Below are 19,272 nucleotides of genomic sequence, written 5' to 3'. Positions count from 1 at the left end.
CCAAAAGATATCAGCAGGACCCTTTCTACATAGCTGATAGGACAAGGGGAAGTAGAAGAGTGCTGTTGTTAGTAAAAGTGCGACTTATTTGTCATTTGCAAGTGAAATGATCTCTGTGGATTGCCTTCTGCTGCCAGGTTCCCTCTACCCAACCAGCATGCGTATCAGTGAAGAGGGGCGCTTGGTTGTCAACTTCAAGACTGAAGCCCGGTTTCATGGTTTGTTTGTGATGTCCCATTCTGGTAAGCTTAATCTACGTTTTGGTAGTATCACAAAGAGAAATAAAAATAAAGTAACCCCCCACCCTTACCCCCAGAATTTTATACTGTTAATTTTTCTTATTTCTGCTACAGAAATCTGAGTTTTTCATGTACTGTGCAATGCAGCTGAGGATTTATTAGGTACTTAAAATGTCTTACTTGTCGCTAATGACAGTATTCAGATGGCAAACTTAATGAAATATATCTGAATCTGATGCAAAGTGGGTAGTTCCACTTGATGAAGAAGCTGATTTATGAAAGGTGAAGATCTAGGCCATTCTGTTCTGTAGGGAATCTATAAACATACATTTTTGATCTAAAAGCTATAATTATCTGTCTATTTACGTTCCTCTCTGGACTTGGTTAGCATTAAAATTTCCTTTATAACTTGCAGCCTTTGTATGTTATTTATACTTGTTTCCAAGAGTAAAAAAAAGTTCTGGTAGGATCATTGTATCATTCTGTTGATAAAACATTCTTACTGCCATTCAATTAGTCATTGCCAAAGACCTGCTCCTGCAATTTAATACATTTAAACTCCACTGCCTTTATTCAGAATAATCATTGGTATAAGACTGTCTGCAGACATACGTCTGAGCATGAATGCTGGCAATGGAAAAGATTATCTAACTAAATTAAATCTGCTGAACAATAATGGGAAGGTAAAAATCATTTTAAGAAATCTCATTGAGTTTAACTTGCTTTTATTAACCCCTAAAACTCGTTCATAATGATTCCACTTTTTGATAACTGTTCTCTAGCATGTTATTTTTTGCATATCATGCAGAGCTGAGAGAGTTACACTTCTAAGAGAATTTATTTTATGTTCTCTGGGTTGACATTTGAAATTAAAAATAGGAGAGATTATAGATCCTTGCCATTCCACTCTTGCTGCTTTACCCTTCTGTTAAATTTAATCTTCATACAGTTCTGGTTGCGTAGCCCAGAAGCAACTGTTTCCTATACACATGAACAAGAGTCAAGGAGGCACAGCTATGTTGACTGTGATTGGATTTGCTAGTTTCAGTTAATAAAACCCAGTGCCATGTAAAGGTACTAATATTAACTTTGGAATTATGGCTTATGAATAATTGGGAATGTTTTTCAGATTCTGAGAGTCTGCAGTAAAATATTAAAGTTGACAAACCTGTCCCTTGACCTGTTTCTAGCTTCACCTCTAACGTCAATGGTCATGTCAGCTGATCACCCGGGCCTGACATTTAGCCTCAGCCTCATCCGAAGTGAGCCAACATACAATCAGCCAGGACAGCAGTGGAGCTTTGTTTCAGATTTTGCGGTAAAACCTCAGCCTTCACTTTCTGTGTCTTCTTTTACCCCAGGTTGGTATTTAGGATCTTTCTGGAACAACCATGTCTCTCTCTCCAGGTTCGTGACTATTCTGGAACATACACTGTGAAGCTGATAGCCTGTACCACTGCTCCACATCAGGAGTACAGCCTACCAGTGATCTGTAATCCCCGAGAGCCAATCACATTTGATCTGGATATCCGATTCCAGCAGGTACCATCCCAGCGTTACCTCTGTCATGTTTTCTTTTTATATTAATTCTCAGAATGCCTTTGGTGGTCCTCTATTGATAGTGCTAGAAACTGAATTTACTTGCTTATCAACAAAGTCCTAAATGGATGAGGACTGTACATATTCTCTCCTCCTATTTAACCAATATGACCAACCTGAAAGAGCTAACGTAGGAGCACAAATGTGTTTTGTCCTGCTTGCATGGGCAGTCTTTGCCTATTCTTCAATGATAGACAGTAGGCAAGCTCCTTGATACCAGTTTGGGTGTTATTTATTGTGATATGAACTAACCACTGGGAATTTCAGACTCATCTGTTGGCTTTTTCTGTGAAATAGTCTTATCAGAGGATGAAACAAAATATAAAACTTTTATTGGAAAGTTCTCATTGTACACAAGATCAGATATAGGTGTCTGATATTAAAAGAGGGAGTTAGCCTGTCTAACTTTAGATCCCTCAGAAGAGATAAGCAGTTGCAGAGGAAAATTCATCCATTCGTAAGGTAGGACTTCCGTTACTGACAACAGAGGAAGTGTAGATAACCAGCTTAGCTTAGATGCCTAGCTTTAAGAGGGCTTAAGTGAGTGAGACAAAACCTACTCATAGTAATGTGGATTGTATAGGTAACCTAGGAACAGACAAACAGCATGCATTTCACAGAGTCCAACTCTAAAGCTATGCAGCTAGGAACAAAATGTGGAGGAATGGACTCTGTTGTGGAAAGCAATGACTGAAAAATATCTGGGGGTCATGTTTTATATTTAGCAGAACATAAACTGTGAGTTTACAGTGTTATCAAAAAGGCTAGAATAACCTTGGGATGTGTACAGAGTTATATCGCTTCTATTACTTGGAGCCAGTACAACTGATGCTGGAACAGTGTGACTATGTTTTCATGCTCACTAATAGCATAGATGTACACTATGAAATCATCTTACAGTATAATTCTGATCTGGATCAGGCAGGGATACACAGTCACATTTCTGTTGAATTAGTTGGAGTACCCAACAGCATGTATGCAGTCGTTATGCTTTCATGTGGCTTTGTGCCAGCTATGGGAGAACAGATGGTTCCTGATACGGCATAAAGTCCTGACAGAACAGAGAGATGATACATGATCTGACATGAAACCTGTCTTCTCAGAGTTAACCCAACAAAATATCTTGAAAAAATTCAAATGGGCAAGGGAAGTTTATACTGGTTCAGCACTCTGCATTTTATCTGGCATTTCCAATCTGCTACTGGAACTATAAAGCAATTAATAGTAATGCTGAAGCATAGCTGCTGTTGGCTCCTACTATAAACAAGAAAGATGCTGATAGTTTGGGGAAAATTCAAAAGAGATATCAAAATTTTTCCAAAATGGGCAAAGTTGCCTAGGGGGAGACCTAACACTAACCTATTTTATCTGGAAGAAGTTTATGGAGCAGATTGCTCAAGATATAAGAAATGCCTTGGGAAGAAAACCAGGATACTAGAGGAGGAGTCATTATCTCAGATAAAGCTTTAGTAGTACCAAGTATCTGGAAGTTTCAGATACACAAACTCAAATTAGGAATAAGTTGCAAAGTTATAACGGTGTCATAACCACCAAGGACTGTGGCCAGCTACTTGCTATAACTGGCAATTTTTGATTCAATGCCAGCTATTTTTCTTGAGATACTCAAACAAAAATTAACTGAGAAATTCTGTGGCCATTGATATTGTTCCCTTTAATCATAAATTGAAAAATTGTATAGAGTTAAAGCAGATCCCAAAAAATCAGCTCTAGCAGCAGTACAGTAGCACAAATTATAGAGGCAATATCCAGCACTTGACCTGTAAGATTTCTTGGCATTCTACAAAACTGAATGAGCTTTGGTATCCGTGTTTTAGAAATGAAAAAGAAAAGCAGAGATGTGAACATGAAAGGTCAGACCGTGACACTGAGCCTTAGACTAGGAAACACCTGAAACCTTGCACGCTCCCACTGAAATCAGTGAATGCAGATGTCACAACTAGATCAAAATGACTTTGCCTGTATGTCAAATGATGAAATGATGGGACAGGATAGGAGTTATTTCTTCTGGTTCTCAATCTAGTGCTCCAGCTGCTCTACTGTATTATCTCCTTGGGCTTTTTAATATGAGGGTTTTCATTCTCTGGGAAACTTTTCATTCGAACTTCCTTCACAACTTTCACTGTGTATGAGTGAGTGACCATTTTAAGAAGCAGATATCAAGAAGAAAATATATTTTGGGGTCTCCCTCTGGAGATTTTATTTTGTCATTTCCTTTAACATATATGCCCGTCTCCCTTGTCCTCTTTCTGTGGGCCCTGAAGAGGGAAGGTAGCCTGAAACACTGTTGAGTATTGTACTATCACTATCCTCATTCTGAGAAGTCTTGTACATGCCCAGCATTCAACCTCCCAGCTCTGCTTTATCCCACTCCTTTCAATGTCTCCTATCTCTAAATGCCTATAACTATTTCCCATAACTCCGTAATCAGGATCCCTGCTGCACTGGGATGGGCAGATCTCCAGGACTCTCTGCTTCTTGAAGTACCAAGTATCTCATGCACTGTGGTCCCCATGGAGCTGAGGATGCCCACTATGAATGATCTATATCATCCCTAATGATCCATATGCAAAGTAGTTGATGGGCATAGAAATAAGCAGAATGAGTTGACAGTGCTCTCTTTTCGCTCAACAAGTCCTTATCTATTATGTTTCTAAGAACTCTTTAAATGCCTCAACTGCGCATGAAAATAAGTATATTTGAATTGCAGTAATAAATTGCCAGTATGAGTCAGCCGCTGGTAGCATGGAAACTCACATATGAAACTGAAATTAAAATAGTAACTTAAAGTAGGACATCTAAGAGACGTATTCACAGCTTTTTGCAAAATATTTACCCAGGCCACTGCTCTTACCATTGTTGTAAACTGCATGGCTGAAGTCTAGTGCCTTTAGCTGAATATGCACTTTTTGTTTCCTATTCAGTAAACATTTATTCTGCAAAGGAAGAGTTTGGTCAGGCCATGCTTGATTTTCTTTCAAAACTGCAGCTGGAAAACAGCTGTGTCTGTCAGGTGTTTGAAACTGTGGGACTTGTAATCTGATAGCCTGAATCTGGGCATTTAGAAGGAAGCAGTCCAAACAGATTAGAATGTATTTTTTTATTATTATTTCTGTGAAAAGGCTGTGGGGATAGGGTCCCTCTCTGCAAAGAGTAGCAGTGAGTCTATAAAAACTTTTCAGCTGTATATTCTTGTTGCCAAATCTTATTACTCTATATTTTGGGGCCTCTGCTGTGGAAAAGGGTTTTGAAGAAGAATAAGCATGTCAGCTGAATAGCTTGTAGCAATAGTTTCTGTTGGTATTGTTATATCTCATTCCATCAACCCCTTGTCCAAGAGCCTACAAGAATGTTTCCTTTATATTTTCCTGTCTTTCGGTACACATATATACTTTTTTATATATAAACATATGTATATATGTACATATATATTCAGCATTTTTTATTTGAGAGTGATTCTTTAGCAGTCTCTTGTTCTCTTATTCTTTCTTTCCTTTTTTTTTTTTTTTTTTTTTTGCATATGTGCCTGTTTCAGATTGTTTCCTCAGGTATACTGCATCTTTTTGAACTCTGAGCTCTCCCCAGCACTTCCATCTACTATTTTCTTTGCCTTTGTTATGTTCTGTCCCTATATAGGTTGCTTTCTAACTTATGTTTATGAAGTATAAGGCCCACTGAGAACCTGCTACCGATAGGATTGATTTATTGTATTCTTGTAAAATAATCAAGGATGAACTATAGAAAATTGTGTCAAATTCAAAAGAGATAAATATTAGCAATGTTTTAATGTGTTTTCACAAATATGATCTGTATCTCAGATAACCTGTACCACATCAGAAGAACTGATACTTATTTATAAGTCCTCAATAATATGTACTTTTCAAAAATTGGCAGAGGATCAGAAGCAAAGATGGAATTTGTGTGTACGGAAGTAAATGGGATAGAAAAAAGAGGTTATGGTGAGTTAGGAGACAAGATACTGAGCGGAAAACAGAAAGTAGATAGCTGGAATTTGGAAAAACATGGTGTAGGAAGAAACTAGCCTTAAATCTCATCAGGTATCATAGGAACAAATGACCCAAGGGTTCACAGCATCACAGAATGGCCCAGGGTGGAAGGGACCTCTGGAGGTCATCTAGTCCAATCTCCCTGCTCAAGCAGGGTCCTCTAGAGCAGGTTGCCCAGGATCGCATCCAGGCGGGTTTTGAGTATCTCCAGCGAAGGAGACTTCACGACCTCCCTCAGGGCAACCTGTTCCAGTGCTCCGTCACCCTCACAGTCAAGAATTTTTTCCTCATGTTCGGATGGAACTTCCTGTGCTTCAGTTTGTGCCTGTTGCATCTCATCCTGTCGCTGGACACCACGGAGAAGAGTCTGACCCCATCCTCTCGACACCCCCCCTTCAGATACTTATACACATTGATGAGATCCCCTCTCAGTCTTCTCTTCTCCAGGCTCAACAGGCCCAGCTCTCGCAGCCTTTCTTCAGAGGAGACATGCTCCAGTCCCCTAATCATCTTGGTAGCCCTCCGCTGGACTCTCTCCAGTAGGGCCATGTCTCTCTTGTACTGGGGAGCCCAGAACTGGATCCACCACTCCAGACAGGGCCTCACCAGGGCTGAGTAGAGGGGAGTCTCTACTCAAGAGTCTCCCTTGACTTGCTGGCAACACTCTTCCTCATGCAGCCCAGGATCCCATTGGCCTTCTTGGCCACAAGGGCACATTGCTGCCTCATGCTTAACTTGTTGTCCACCAGGACACCCAGGTCCTTCTCTTTCCAGCAGGTCAGCCCACAGCTGGGGGGCATGGGGTTATTCCTCCCTAGGTCAGGACCCTGCACGTGCCTTTGTTGAACGTCATGAGGTTCCCCTGTGTCCATATCTCCAGTGGTGCCCAGCGACAGGATGAGATGCAACAGGCACAAACTGAAACACAGGAAGTTCCATCTGAGCACGAAGAAAAAATTCTTGACTGTGAGGGTGACGGAGCGCTGGACCAGGTTGCCCTGAGAGAGGTCGTGGAGTCTCCTTCCCTGGAGATACTCAAAACCCGCCTGGATGCGATCCTGTGCAACATGCTCTAGAGGACCCTGCTTGAGCAGGGCGCTTGGACTAGATGATCTCCGGAGATCTCTTCCAACCTGAAGCATTCTGTGATTCTGTGTCCCTCTGAACGGCAGCACAGCTCTCTGGTGTTTCAGCCACTCCTTCCAGTTTAGTATCATCAGCAAACTTGGTGAGAGTGCACTCTGTCCCTTCACCCAGGTCATCAATCAATATGTTGAACAAGGCTGGGAGACAGTGTCAAAAGCCTTACTGAAGTCAAGGCAGACAACATCCACTGCTCTCCCCTCATCTACTCAGCCAGTCATCCCCTTGTAGAAGACTGTATGCATGAAGAATTTGTAGCAATATATGTCCAATGCAAAGAACTCTTTTTTAATTTAAACTGTATTATTACATCTAGATATGCAAAACTGATTAACAGAGTACGCTGGAAGATTATGTTGTATTTTAAGAGTGATTAAAGAACGCATGTTGAAGAGCCTTACGCTGTTGTTTTAGGTCAGTGACCCCGTGGCTGCTGAGTTCAGCTTGAATACCCAGATGTTTCTCCTCTCAAAGAAGACCCTGTGGCTATCTGATGGCTCCATGGGCTTTGGGCAAGAAAGTGATGTCGCTTTTGCAGAAGGTATAATTGTGCAAGACCATAGACATTTAATGTAGTTCACACTGTCAAGATCCTGTTTCCATCAAAGCAAGCTAGGAGTAAAGGTTTGGCTTGCTGCTTGTGTTCTTTTGTGTTTGTCTTTCCTACTTTGCAATTTGTATCAGAGTTGTTGACCAATCTTCATTGAAACTGTTGTCTCTGAAAGTTACAATACTAGTGCCACTTCTCATATGCTGAGCACTTTATAAACATTAGTTTAGCTGATACTAAGAACATCCATAGTTGCTAAGAAACTATTAAAGTCTTTTTATTGTGTGTGAAGAAGATAAATATGCCCAACAGAAATCAAGTCAAAACTAAGATGAACTTTCAGAATTCCTGCTTGCTTAATACTATGTTCAGACCCAGAAGAGGTCGTTTTTAAAAAAAACTTGTGTGAAACAGTGAACTGAAGCCTGGATTCAGTTGATACATCTATCAGTGATTTCTTACATGACCTTAAGCAATCACTTCAATTATTGTTTTCCTCATGTGCCTCATTTGCCTGTTTAGAATATCAGGACCTTGAATCCACAATTGTCTTTTGTGACTTGTTTGCCTGGTCTCTTGAACAGCAGAGACCTGACCTCTCTCAAAGTCTACAGTTGCTACAAATAGTTATAAAAGCAATGCCACGCTTCTTTCTTTCTTTCTCCAAATTCTCAGCCTTCCTCAGCACTTTCTGTTGTCCGTGTTTGACCACTACACATGGTATACTTTTCCTGCCTGTATAGTACTGGCCCAGGTTATTTGTGTAGGCCTTGCAAGCATGTTTTTCGTAAATCTTATCAGGCAGCAAAAATGCAATCATACAATAAGGAGCAAAGTCTCAGAAAATATCTCTGTGACTTTTCATAATGTTCACGTCAATTTTACTATATTAAATGCTGCCAATCTGGCCAAGTGTAACCAAACTGTTACGCTGTCTGAATAGGGTTCTATGACATAAAAAAGCACATCTCTTCAACAAGACGTATTGTCAGAAGACCAAAACCTGCATCCTGGTCTGGTGTAGACGGGGTAGAGAATGTAGCTTTAAGTCACTTTTTGAATGAAGATCCCAGAAGCCCCAGAATTTACTTTAGGTTATAGTAGCAGTGAATGGCCTCCTACTGCTATCCTGTGACCCAGAGAGTGTGGAAGAGGGTACACTCTGATCATGACCTTTGGCAACCCCTTACAGTAAAATCTGTTTAGCTAAGTGTCACAAGTAGCCCTTGTATATAGCTGTAGGCAGATTGGACCTTTAAGACTGGACTTTCAGCTTGGGCCTTTGAGATGGCCAGAAACTGCAGCCACATTACAGTGCACTGAGCTTCTTCACTGGGTTTATTAATTTGGCCTCAATACTGTGCTAAATATAACAGTGTAATAGGATGTGAACTATTTCCAGGTGATACCATATATGGTCGAGTGATGGTGGATCCAGTGCAGAATCTGGGTGATTCCTTCTACTGTAGCATCGAGAAGGTTTTTCTGTGCACAGGAGCTGATGGATATGTACCCAAGTATAATCCATCCAACACTGAATATGGTTGCCTTGCTGATTCTCCATCCCTTCTGTACAGATTTAAGATTGTGGTAAGTTTTCTAATTCTGAGAAGGTGCACTTGTTATTTATTTATTTATTTATTTATTTATTTATTTATTTATTTATTGTTATCCAAAACCAACTGTTCTTTAAAATGCCCTTAACAGCACCAATCAGATTTTTTATGCTAGCTCTAGTCTAACATGGGCTGCCTTTCTGCCTCCTTGTTATGTTCCTAATCTCTCTGGGGACTCTCATAATTTAGAGTTTGACCTAAGTTAGAATCCCAAAATAGGCTTCTTCTCTGCATTTCCTGTCTTCACTGACCATAAAGAAAGCCTAAGAAGACAAGCCATTAGATGACTATATTAAAGATGACATTTGTCTCATCTACCTGTAACTATCAAAAAATGAATGCATAGTGTAAAGTTAGTCTTCCAGGTTGCCCCTGTAGTCAATGGGGAAAGGGAGATACCTCTAAAGCTAGCTTAGCATATGTAAGACAGCGCAGATGATTTGCCTTCTGAAAGTAGCTATAGAGTAAACTTAGATGACTAGTGGTCACTATGGAAAAGGACGCAGAAACAGGTGGAAGGAAAAGGGTGTTCTGTGAGCTGGAAATGGTGGTAAAGTTTTGTCTGCACTTAGGAAAAAAACTGCTGTTTGAGCTGTGTTGGTGTTAATGGAAGAACAGCACATTTCCACTAAGAATGCTTTTTGCGTTGTACTATGCTGCTGTGGGAAAAGGGACTGCTGCCTTGGTAGAAAGCATCTTCATGACTTGAAGTGCTAGTGTGTCCAAGCTCTGTCTTCACCATGGTAATTATGTGACTAAAAGTTTACGTTTGTATGGAGAGAGTCCAGCGGAGGGCTACAAAGATGATTAGGGGACTGGAACATCTCTCCTCTGAAGAAAGGCTGCGAGAGCTGGGCCTGTTCAGTCTGGAGAAGAGAAGATGAGAGGCGATCTCATCAACGTGTACAGGTGTCTGAAGGGGGGGTGTCGAGAGGATGAGGCCAGTCTCTTCTCCCGTGGTGCCCAGCAACAGGACAAGAGGCAATGGGCAGAAACTGAAGCACAGGAAGTTCCACCTAAACCTGAGAAAAAACGTCTTCACTGTGAGGGTGACAGAGCATTGGAAGAGGTTGCCCAGAGAGGTAGTGGAGTCTCCTTCGCTGGAGATACTCAAAACCCGCCTGGATGCGATCCTGTGCAACATGCTCTAGAGGACCCTGCTTGAGCAGGGCACTTGGACTAGATGATCTCCGGAGGTCCCTTCCAACCTAAACCATTCTGTGATTCTGTGACTAGAGACCAGATGCCTAACTTTTAAAGTTGGGTAAGGTGAATCCCTCCTAGTTGCCTTAATTAGTTGTATGAATATGTCTCTTCTGACTTTTATTTCAGGTGATATTTATGTATTTTTTCATTTTAGAAATGTGGCTATGATTGTTCTCTAGATTTTTTTCCCCTTTCTATTTCTAAAAAAAATGTTAGCTAGTACAAGTCAGAGGTGACCACAGTTGCTTCTCATACGTTTTTCTCATGGTATTACATTGGATTACATATCATAGCACATGTTAATTACACTCCTAGAAAAGATATATTTTGTATAAATATTAGAACTTTTTTTTCCTGGAAGAAACGAATGTGCCTTTTACAATTTTTTTTTTTTTTATCTCCATGACCATGCAGGACAAAGCTCAGCCAGAGACGCAAGCCACAAGCTTTGGAAATGTGCTTTTTAATGCGAGACTTGCAATAGATGACCCTGAAGCAATTCCTTTAGTTAAACAACCAGGCTCTGATGGGTTTAAAATGGATTCATCTCCCCTATTTCAGGTAAGTTTTCTGTAGGTTAGTTCCTGAAATACTGCACCAAAAACTCTTTCTCAAGAACAGTCCCGCACAGGAAGTGTTAAGAGTTAACTGTAAGTCATATTGAAGGAGATAGGAAGATTCCTTTTGATTTCATTGGCAGTTAAAAAGGATTATAAATGCTTAAAATTTTCTAGATGTAAAATTTGAAGCACTTATGGAAGATTCCTATGCAGATGGCATGCTTTTCTTCCATTATCTCCATAGTCGAACAAGAAATGATACAAATGATTCTTTATGCATTTCTTTTAAGGACTTTTGAAGTTTTGTGTCACATAGCATGTCTCTGTTGCTTTCCTTCTCACTTATCAAAGACCAAAAATAAAAGAACCGTGAGTATTTATAGTGTACTTCACCCAAATTTAATTGATATTCAGCATTTTCTGTGCAAGCCTTTCCTCACAAACTTGCACATTCCGAAACATCTGAGCACTAGAAAGCCTAGAAATAGAAAAGTAAAGGGCACACCTATTTCTAAATTTCATATAATCTTTCACCTGTTTACTTTCATCCCTTTGAGCTATATGGCCCAGTCAGTAGTTTCTTTGTCCCTTCAGTATTTGCAAAACTACATGCAAAACTCAGAATTGCAAATTACTGGAAGAAATCCTGAAGACTCTTTATTCCTACTTCTGGCCATTTTAGTATTATTAAGAGTCCCATTGTGAAAAATAGAACATTTAAGAGAACAGCCTACTTACTAGCATAAAAAGCATTTCATAATTTGTCCCAAAGGAAGCTAAAGGCTTGTTTTTGATTTAGAGAATCCATCTCCAATAATGCAATTTTTTTTTCTCCTCATTCTGTCAAAAGAATGAGAATGTCAAGAAACAACAGAATGTCCTGAAAAGGAATTGAAAAACCAAGAGTAAAGTAGAAACTGTGTTCGTTGCTTCTCACAATAACAGAATTTGAATGCAACCACTGAAATTGTAAGCCAGTAGCTTTAAGAAAAACAGAAAACAGTATTCAGACAATCCTACTGGATCTTGTGGAGGCCAAATCTATAACATATTGGGAAGAGACAGGACAAATCAAGGGAAAATAGGATCATCAGTGATTCTAAGCTAAGTGGAAATGATCAAGACACAGACGTCAGTGTAGGAAGTCCCTAAGCAACTGAGTGCTGGAAGCTGGAAAACTGTTCAAAGGGAAAGAGAATTGTATGTATGCCTCTTCTCTAGATTTGTTTGTTTATTTGTTTTACAAGTGTTAGAGCTAACCTCTCTCAAAAAAGGGATACTAAGGCAATGATTGCTTATGTTCTGATGAAAAGAAAATGTTGGGAGTTTGGAGGATGTTTATAGGTGGATATTTAAAGTATTCTCTTAAAATGAGATGGGTGTGAGCCAACTGTGGAATATGTAATTTTAGTGACAGTATGTAAAGTCTAGATGATTGGCAGGGTTGGGCCCAGAGTGTCCTTCTTTTGTAGCCTGTCTGCACCTAAGGTTCTTTCCCAAAGACCTGTATGGCCATTGATACTAGCAGTGCCAAAAAAAATGCCAAGATAAGGCTTCTTCATCTACACCTAGAAGCCGTAGAATCTGATCGTAGAAGGGAATGCAAACTACCCTCTCTTAATATTATGGCAGAAAAAGTGACTCCTCTGGGGCAAATTAACATGTAATAGATTTTATCCGTGCATGATCTTGAAAGTACTGTCCAGGCAATCGATATAAAGCAATGACTGATTTATATTATTTATATTGCTGTCCACATTGCATGCATGTGTGTGTTTAAAAGCAAAAAGTTGTATCTTTCTAGGTATCTTTGGGTAGGGAGTGGTATGTCCATACAATATACACTGTCCGTTCAAAAGAGAATGCTAACCGTGGAATCGGCAAAAGGAGTGTGGAGCACCGGTACCACTCTGTCTTCAGTGGTGGGAGACCAGGAGCATCCACACAGAGGCGTCAGAAAAGGGGAGCTGAAGGAGCTCCAGAATTTGCGAAAGATATTGGGGTAGAAAAAAAACGAGGAACAAACATTCAGCACATAGCACTAGACCGCACCAACAAGAAACAGGTCCCTCAAAGGGAGGTTGTAGTCAATGGCATTCTCCCCAGGGAACTGAATAACCAAAGCCCAGGGGTTGGCATAGTCACAATCATTGGTGGAGCTGCTGTGATTTTCCTTGCCATCTGCTTAATTGCAATCATAATTTTGCTGCTGAAAAAGAAACAAAATTCTGAGAAGAAAGAAGCTGCAAAGGAGTCAGGCAGCAATGAACCAATGATGCTACCATATAATTATACCAGCGACAGCTCGGAGGTTTGATTCCAAGACTGCAGGATTCAAGCCGATCTCCAGAGTGCCTCAAAACAAACTTGAACTGCACTTTGTTATCAGCAGATCACCATGACTCATGAAGAATAAAAAGTTCATACGCGTCTAGATGTACTTGAAATTTTTTTATCCTGAACTCTTGCTGCCGTTATCAACAATAGAGGAGGAATCCATGCTGAATCTCCCACTTTGCACAAGAGGTCATCCTGACATCCCTATATCATGCACTAACGTTAAGAAGCAATTCAAGGAACTGCATTTTAAGGGGGAGAGTTTTGTTTTGTTTTGTTTTTGTATCTTCTGACGTTTCAAAAAAGGAGAAGAAGCTATCCAAAGGTGCTATTGACCCTGTCTGTAATAAAAACAGAAGTCTGTTTCTTCTGAAATGCAGAATACTTGAGAGAAGGAATGCTAACACTCCTCAGTGAAATTTTGTACTGTTTCTCACAAAGAACTCAATGTTTGCAATTAATCTGAAAGGTGATAAAATGCCGCAGTCATGACTCCTCCCTCCTGTAAGCCTTTGACTTCACTTAAGATATACCAGTGATTTTTTTTTTTGTTTATATTTAACTGAACTTTTCAAAAAGACAGTCAGATTAGACAGCACAACAGTATAATGAAATACATGTCACAGGATGCAGTGCATGTTATTTTCTGCAGATTCTTATTCAATTATTTAACCAGAGAAATTTTTTCCTCATTTTTTTCCTTATTTATGTTTATATAAAGCCAAAGAACGCAACAAATGCAAGAGGAATCTTGTCTTTCACAGAAACTGGACAGTTATGCGCTCTTAAGTTTATATGAATCATAGAATTTTTGTAAGGTAAATTATATTTGTCAGTGCGCACCCATAGCTGGGAAGTGCAAGCATTAGTATTTTAGTTCCTAGAGAGGAGGATAGAGTTAGATACAGAATGGAGAGGACAAGGTTCTACTTGAACTGAGCCTAGGAGTCATGATGCTGAATCCAGGATGTGATGTCAGTTATCATATTAAATGGCAACAAAGCGTAGGGAAAAAAAAAAACATTTGATGGCATCAAGTAGTATTTATTATTGTATAATCATAGTACCTCTTGACAAGCTTGCTGGGTCATTGTCGGGCTTTTTTTAATGAATAGCTACTTTTGAAGAAGTAATTCTAATTTTCTCTCGGCCTTTGTGACTTAGGTAGTACGTTAGCATGAGGTTTCACAGAGGTTTGGATCAGCAGTGCTCCATGTCAGTTCTTATCCATGCAGGACTTTGTTTGTTCTGTCCCAAAAATAGCCTGCCAAATGCTTGCCCACAAAAGCTAAGTAATCTTCAAGAGAGATTGTCCCGTTTGTCACACTAGCGTTAAGTATATGTAAGTCCATTCAGTTCAAAGAGTTAAACCATAAACTGTCTAAAATCTGAGTCTGTTACTAATATACCTGTTCCCTTCCACCACCTGTGGTGGTGGGTGCAGGCAGCCCCCAAGCTATCTTCAGCTGCAGTACACCTAGCATTAGGCGTACTGGGAACCATGATGCAGAGATGTGAGTTTTGCTGCACACAAGCCACCTCGAAAGCAGCCTAGCTGCAAGCACAAAATCCTGCATCCATTCAAAAGTTTTCATAGCTTGACTGTAATGAATCACAGAATCACAGAATCGTTTAGGTTGGAAGGGACCTCTGGAGATATCTAGTCCAACCTCCCTGCTCAAGCAAGGTCACCTAGAGCATATTGCCCAGGATCACATCCAGACGGGTAATGCCGTCTAATAAGACCTGTAATGCCATGCAAACACAGGCAAACCAGGCCTAGTAGTTCTGCACAATTGTCCTCTGAGCCATAGAGGTCAGAAATGTTGAGATTTACTAGCTTGGGAAGATATGTGCTATAATTCATTGTACACGGTAAATATGTCCACAGAGGGACATACCCTTTGCTCTGGATTGATATAGTTGTGATGTCATTCATTTCATAAGATTTCATCCGTTTTTCACGAAATGAATCAGGTCAGAATCTGTCCTATCCTTTCTGGGTTTTCTGAAGACTGTGATTGGGACTGCGTAATTGAAAGATGTTTTCAACCACCTAAGGTCAAATTCCATTGTTAAAAGCATGCAGTCATCTTTTATTTTAATTAATCTGAGTTCTAGGATGAAACAATTTTCTGCAAGATGTGCCCAGTGCATTAGACCTTTTCCCTAGTCAGCTGACATTAATTTGTTCTTTCAGTGAAGTTCCTGGTATTGTGATCCATGTATTATGTGGGCAAGATTGATCAAAGATTCAACCCATAGATATTTTTTTATTTAGTTTAAGTTTAGAACTAGGTGAGTTGCAATTGTAACCTAGGATAAAATTTGCCTTTGTGCCTTTATGCCAAAAGGTTGTGATTATGAAAAAGGCAGAATTCATCTCCTAGAACCTGCATGTTTGGATAATAGCAGTTAATGATTCTACAGTAAAATTGGATACATGTAAATAATAGAACATTTTAATATTTATAGAATGCCTGTTTTGTATAAGCAAAGAAGATCTTTTAAATATATATATATATATATAAAAAAATAAATACAGAAATTAGGTGTTTATCACTAGAGCTATTTTTCTGCTTTTGAATTTTAGCAAACTGAAATGTCACCAAGTCACCTGCAGGCAAAATCTTTTTTTTTTTTTTTTAATGAAATCACATAAAAAACTGTGTGTTTTACAAGCCAGATATTGAGCCCAGTAGACAACTTGATCACTGCTTTGAATAGTATCTGATTACACCTCTGTAAAATGTTTAGGTTGATATCGATTATCAGACCAATATTTTTCTGAAATTATATAAAATAACAGTGCAAACTGATGATAAAGAAAAGCACAAAATGAACACTGAAAAGCTAGAGAAGAATGAGTGAGATTCGTGGGTTCATTTCCCTCTGTGTGGGAAAAAATATCCCAGTGTTTTCAGCCAGGCCTGCTAGATTTGTCCCCTTCTTAAGAAAATGGATTTCTTACAATTTAGTGAACTATAAATATATCTGTAACTGCATGCCTCTTGTGTTATGGCTTCAAGGTTTTGGGTTTCAGCAAGATGTTTTGAAGGCTTATTAACATTTTCCTTTCTACTTAACAAGTGGCCTTGTTTATACTAACCTGAATAAGTGCCTTGTTTCCAGTTACGTGCACAAATATGTTAATATTTATCTATCCATGCAATAAACTGAATATATTATATATATATATTTAATCTATTTCCAGATTATGTATTCAATCCTCTTTTCCCTGGACATGCTTATTCTGCTAGCAGTAATACCATTTGTTAAGCCCTTTATACAGTAATTACTGTTTTTAAATTTGTTATCAAGCTGTGAGAAGTCTTTCCATACATATTTATTTGGAACAATTTCTTCTTTATGTCTGTGGCTGTGATATTTGGCATTTGTATGAGAAAAAAAATAAAACTACTTTCCTTTTGGTTAATAATCTCAAATTTATGCATAAACATCACACTGTGAGGAATGGTCAGAAATACAATGTTAAGAAAAACTAATGGACAGAAGGACACACACTGCTGTGTTTGCCATAAATCTCACTGCTTTATTCCTGAAGTTATTGTTTTCTAGTCATGAAGTGTTCAGTGCAGAGGCTGCTTTTTAATCATTGTAGTTGCACTTACAGTACAGAAAGAGAATTTTCATGTAGGAAAATCAGAAATCTCTAGATCTTGTAGGTATCACTGCTGGGTCTGCAAGTTCTTTCTAGGTTTGATCATCGTGGTGCTGTGAGCTGGCATGGCTGACTGTACTATACTCCTTGACAAGTAAAGGTGAGTCTGCAGCAGGCTGTTCTCTTGCTCCTGCAGCACTGGTGTTGCTATCAATAATTTATTGTGCCAGCTCATGAGATTTCTTTCCCAGTGGCAAATATATCAGATTGGAAATGTCTGAGATGTAAACACTTATGGCTAATCTGTTAGGTATACTATGCTGCACAAAGAAATGGCAGCTCTGAACCTTTCCCCCCTCACCCTACCCCTTGTAATCTGGTCAGCACTACCCTCTAACTTCTGGCTGACAGATGAATTCTTCAATATTAGCACCCGCTTCCTTCGTTGCCAGAAAGGCCACACGACGTGGCTAGGTACAAGGGCAACACTTAAGAGTATATCTACCACCTGCTAAAAATAAGGATAAACTACCAGGCAATGATTCCTGCTTTGCTAAGTTTGTCCCCTTCTACTATCTAAACTTGTTCGTGTACATTATACTCTTTAGGAGTTCCTCAGACTGAACTGAATCATTCAGTGTAACATCTGTGAGCTAGCTGTCATGATTTATGCTAGTTCAAGTCAGAATGTTTCTATCCTGCTCCAATAGAAATGACTACATAAGCTGTAAATCAACAAAGAATCTGATCACAAGAATCTGTCAATAAATCAAATAGCATTAATTTCCCAATCTGAGACTGTCCACATGGTTAAGTCATGTCCACGTACATTTTGGCGTTTGGTGGAATTCTAGTACTACTAGGTGTCCAAGCATGCTTCATCAGGTCCAAGATGACTTTTTCTTCACAACCCAAGCATGATTATATTTAAGCATTGTAGGATTTATAACTGTCTTTTGAAAGAAAGACTCTTTAAATTTAGCTCTTACCACTGAATGCTGTAACTTTGAGAGCTGTTCAGTAAATTACTCTCAAGTTATTAGCTTTCTGAGTTTTGATCTTCTCATCATTTATCCCAAGATAATGTAATCTTTCAGAAGATTACTGTTGCTTTGCTAAGTAGCCATTGATTTCCAATAAAAATGGATAGACTAGATGGAAGATTCTAAAATAGTGCATCTGGGTTTTTTTGTGGGCAATGCTTAAGAATGTACTGGATTCTTCCTATTTATTGTTACTTGCATTTTAATGGTAGATACCTAAGTTTTCCTGTAATTTACCATAGTGTAAAGCATGAAATTGCAGCTGCACAAATTAAACTGCTCCAGTTAAACTAGTGGAACTGGGAGATCGGGTGTAATGGTTGTCATGTGTAGTGTCTGTTTGACTATCTGTGTAGCAAAAGTTATGAGAGAACTCAGTTACCATGGAAAAGAAGAGGAAGCATTCTTCATAAAGGCCTGATGCACCCGTCTCTGTAATAATGCGTTAATTCCTGCTTCTCTCCCTCCCGTTCCCATCCAAAAAAAACATATAATGGAACTAAACAGGACACACAGAATGACAACAAGAATGGTTAAAGGTAGTGAATTTCTTCCCCGTAGGGAGAGATTAAATAGACAAGATTCCTTTCTACTCTTCAGCCTGGAAAAGAAATGCCCATGGGGGAATGTTGCAGAGGTGCATTAAATCCTGAATGTTACAGAAACAGCGAGCAGGGAACAATGATTCGCTATCTCTCTTAATATAAGAGAGAGGTTCCACCCGGCAAAAATTTTCTGGCTGGAAGGGTGAAACAGAGTAGGGAATACCTTGTCACCCAACAACTAATTGCTGCAAAGTAGTATGATGTGGATACAAAACTGTAATTGGGTAAAAAAGTAGCGAGCAAAAACCATATAGAAAGGTCCCTTCAAATCAGCTATTTGTTTCAACAGCTAATTCAGCAAGCCCAGACTGGAAAAAGCTGAGGGCTGAGGAGAAGGATCTGGCTGTTAATCTTCTCTCTCTCACAGTCCTTCCCTATCAATCTCCTGCTGGGCACCATCACAGGCAGATCACCCAAGCAAGAAGAGCCGTGCTCTTGATCTAACAGTCATGTGTACAAAGAACTAGCAGTCCCAAGCTTGGAACTGATAGTATGAAGTACAAAAAATAATGTATTTTTTTCCTGGGGTGAGAGGGACTGAAAGTTTTCGTTTGTCAGCGTCTTAGGTTTCTGACAGCTGATTTACTCTCACCTCACATCTGCCTAGAGCTCCTGCTGAGGACTGCTTGAAACGCTATGATGAGTCGCTAGCCTTTTCCTTGTGCATATCCTATGAAGGCATATGATCTCAACAGAATGAGGTAAAGAATCTGGAGAGAGGAAAGCA

At 39.4% G+C, this 19,272-nt stretch overlaps 1 protein-coding gene across 2 annotated transcripts in view; it reads left to right on the top strand.

The window, feature by feature from the left end:
• The window catches only part of FREM2 (FRAS1 related extracellular matrix 2), a 143,884-nt gene extending 126,820 nt beyond the window's left edge, over positions 1 to 17,064 (top strand). Inside the window, exons 18-24 of one of the 2 annotated variants that reach the window (XM_068929970.1) lie at positions 138 to 242; positions 1,430 to 1,557; positions 1,647 to 1,781; positions 7,421 to 7,547; positions 8,959 to 9,146; positions 10,793 to 10,939; positions 16,984 to 17,064. In XM_068929970.1, coding sequence (XP_068786071.1) covers positions 138 to 242; positions 1,430 to 1,557; positions 1,647 to 1,781; positions 7,421 to 7,547; positions 8,959 to 9,146; positions 10,793 to 10,939; positions 16,984 to 17,016 — 863 coding nt within the window. In that variant the 3' untranslated portion in view covers positions 17,017 to 17,064. Of the gene's footprint in view, positions 1 to 137; positions 243 to 1,429; positions 1,558 to 1,646; positions 1,782 to 7,420; positions 7,548 to 8,958; positions 9,147 to 10,792; positions 10,940 to 12,742; positions 15,787 to 16,983 lie in introns of those variants that run through there. The other variant, XM_009678630.2, reaches the window with a different exon arrangement.
• The last annotated feature ends 2,208 nt before the right edge of the window (positions 17,065 to 19,272 follow it).

This window comes from Struthio camelus, chromosome 1, assembly GCF_040807025.1.
Source record: "Struthio camelus isolate bStrCam1 chromosome 1, bStrCam1.hap1, whole genome shotgun sequence".
NCBI classification, from domain to species: domain Eukaryota; kingdom Metazoa; phylum Chordata; class Aves; order Struthioniformes; family Struthionidae; genus Struthio; species Struthio camelus.
The sequence above is the reverse complement of the archived record's forward strand: the minus strand, read 5'-3'. Positions and strand labels throughout refer to the sequence as shown.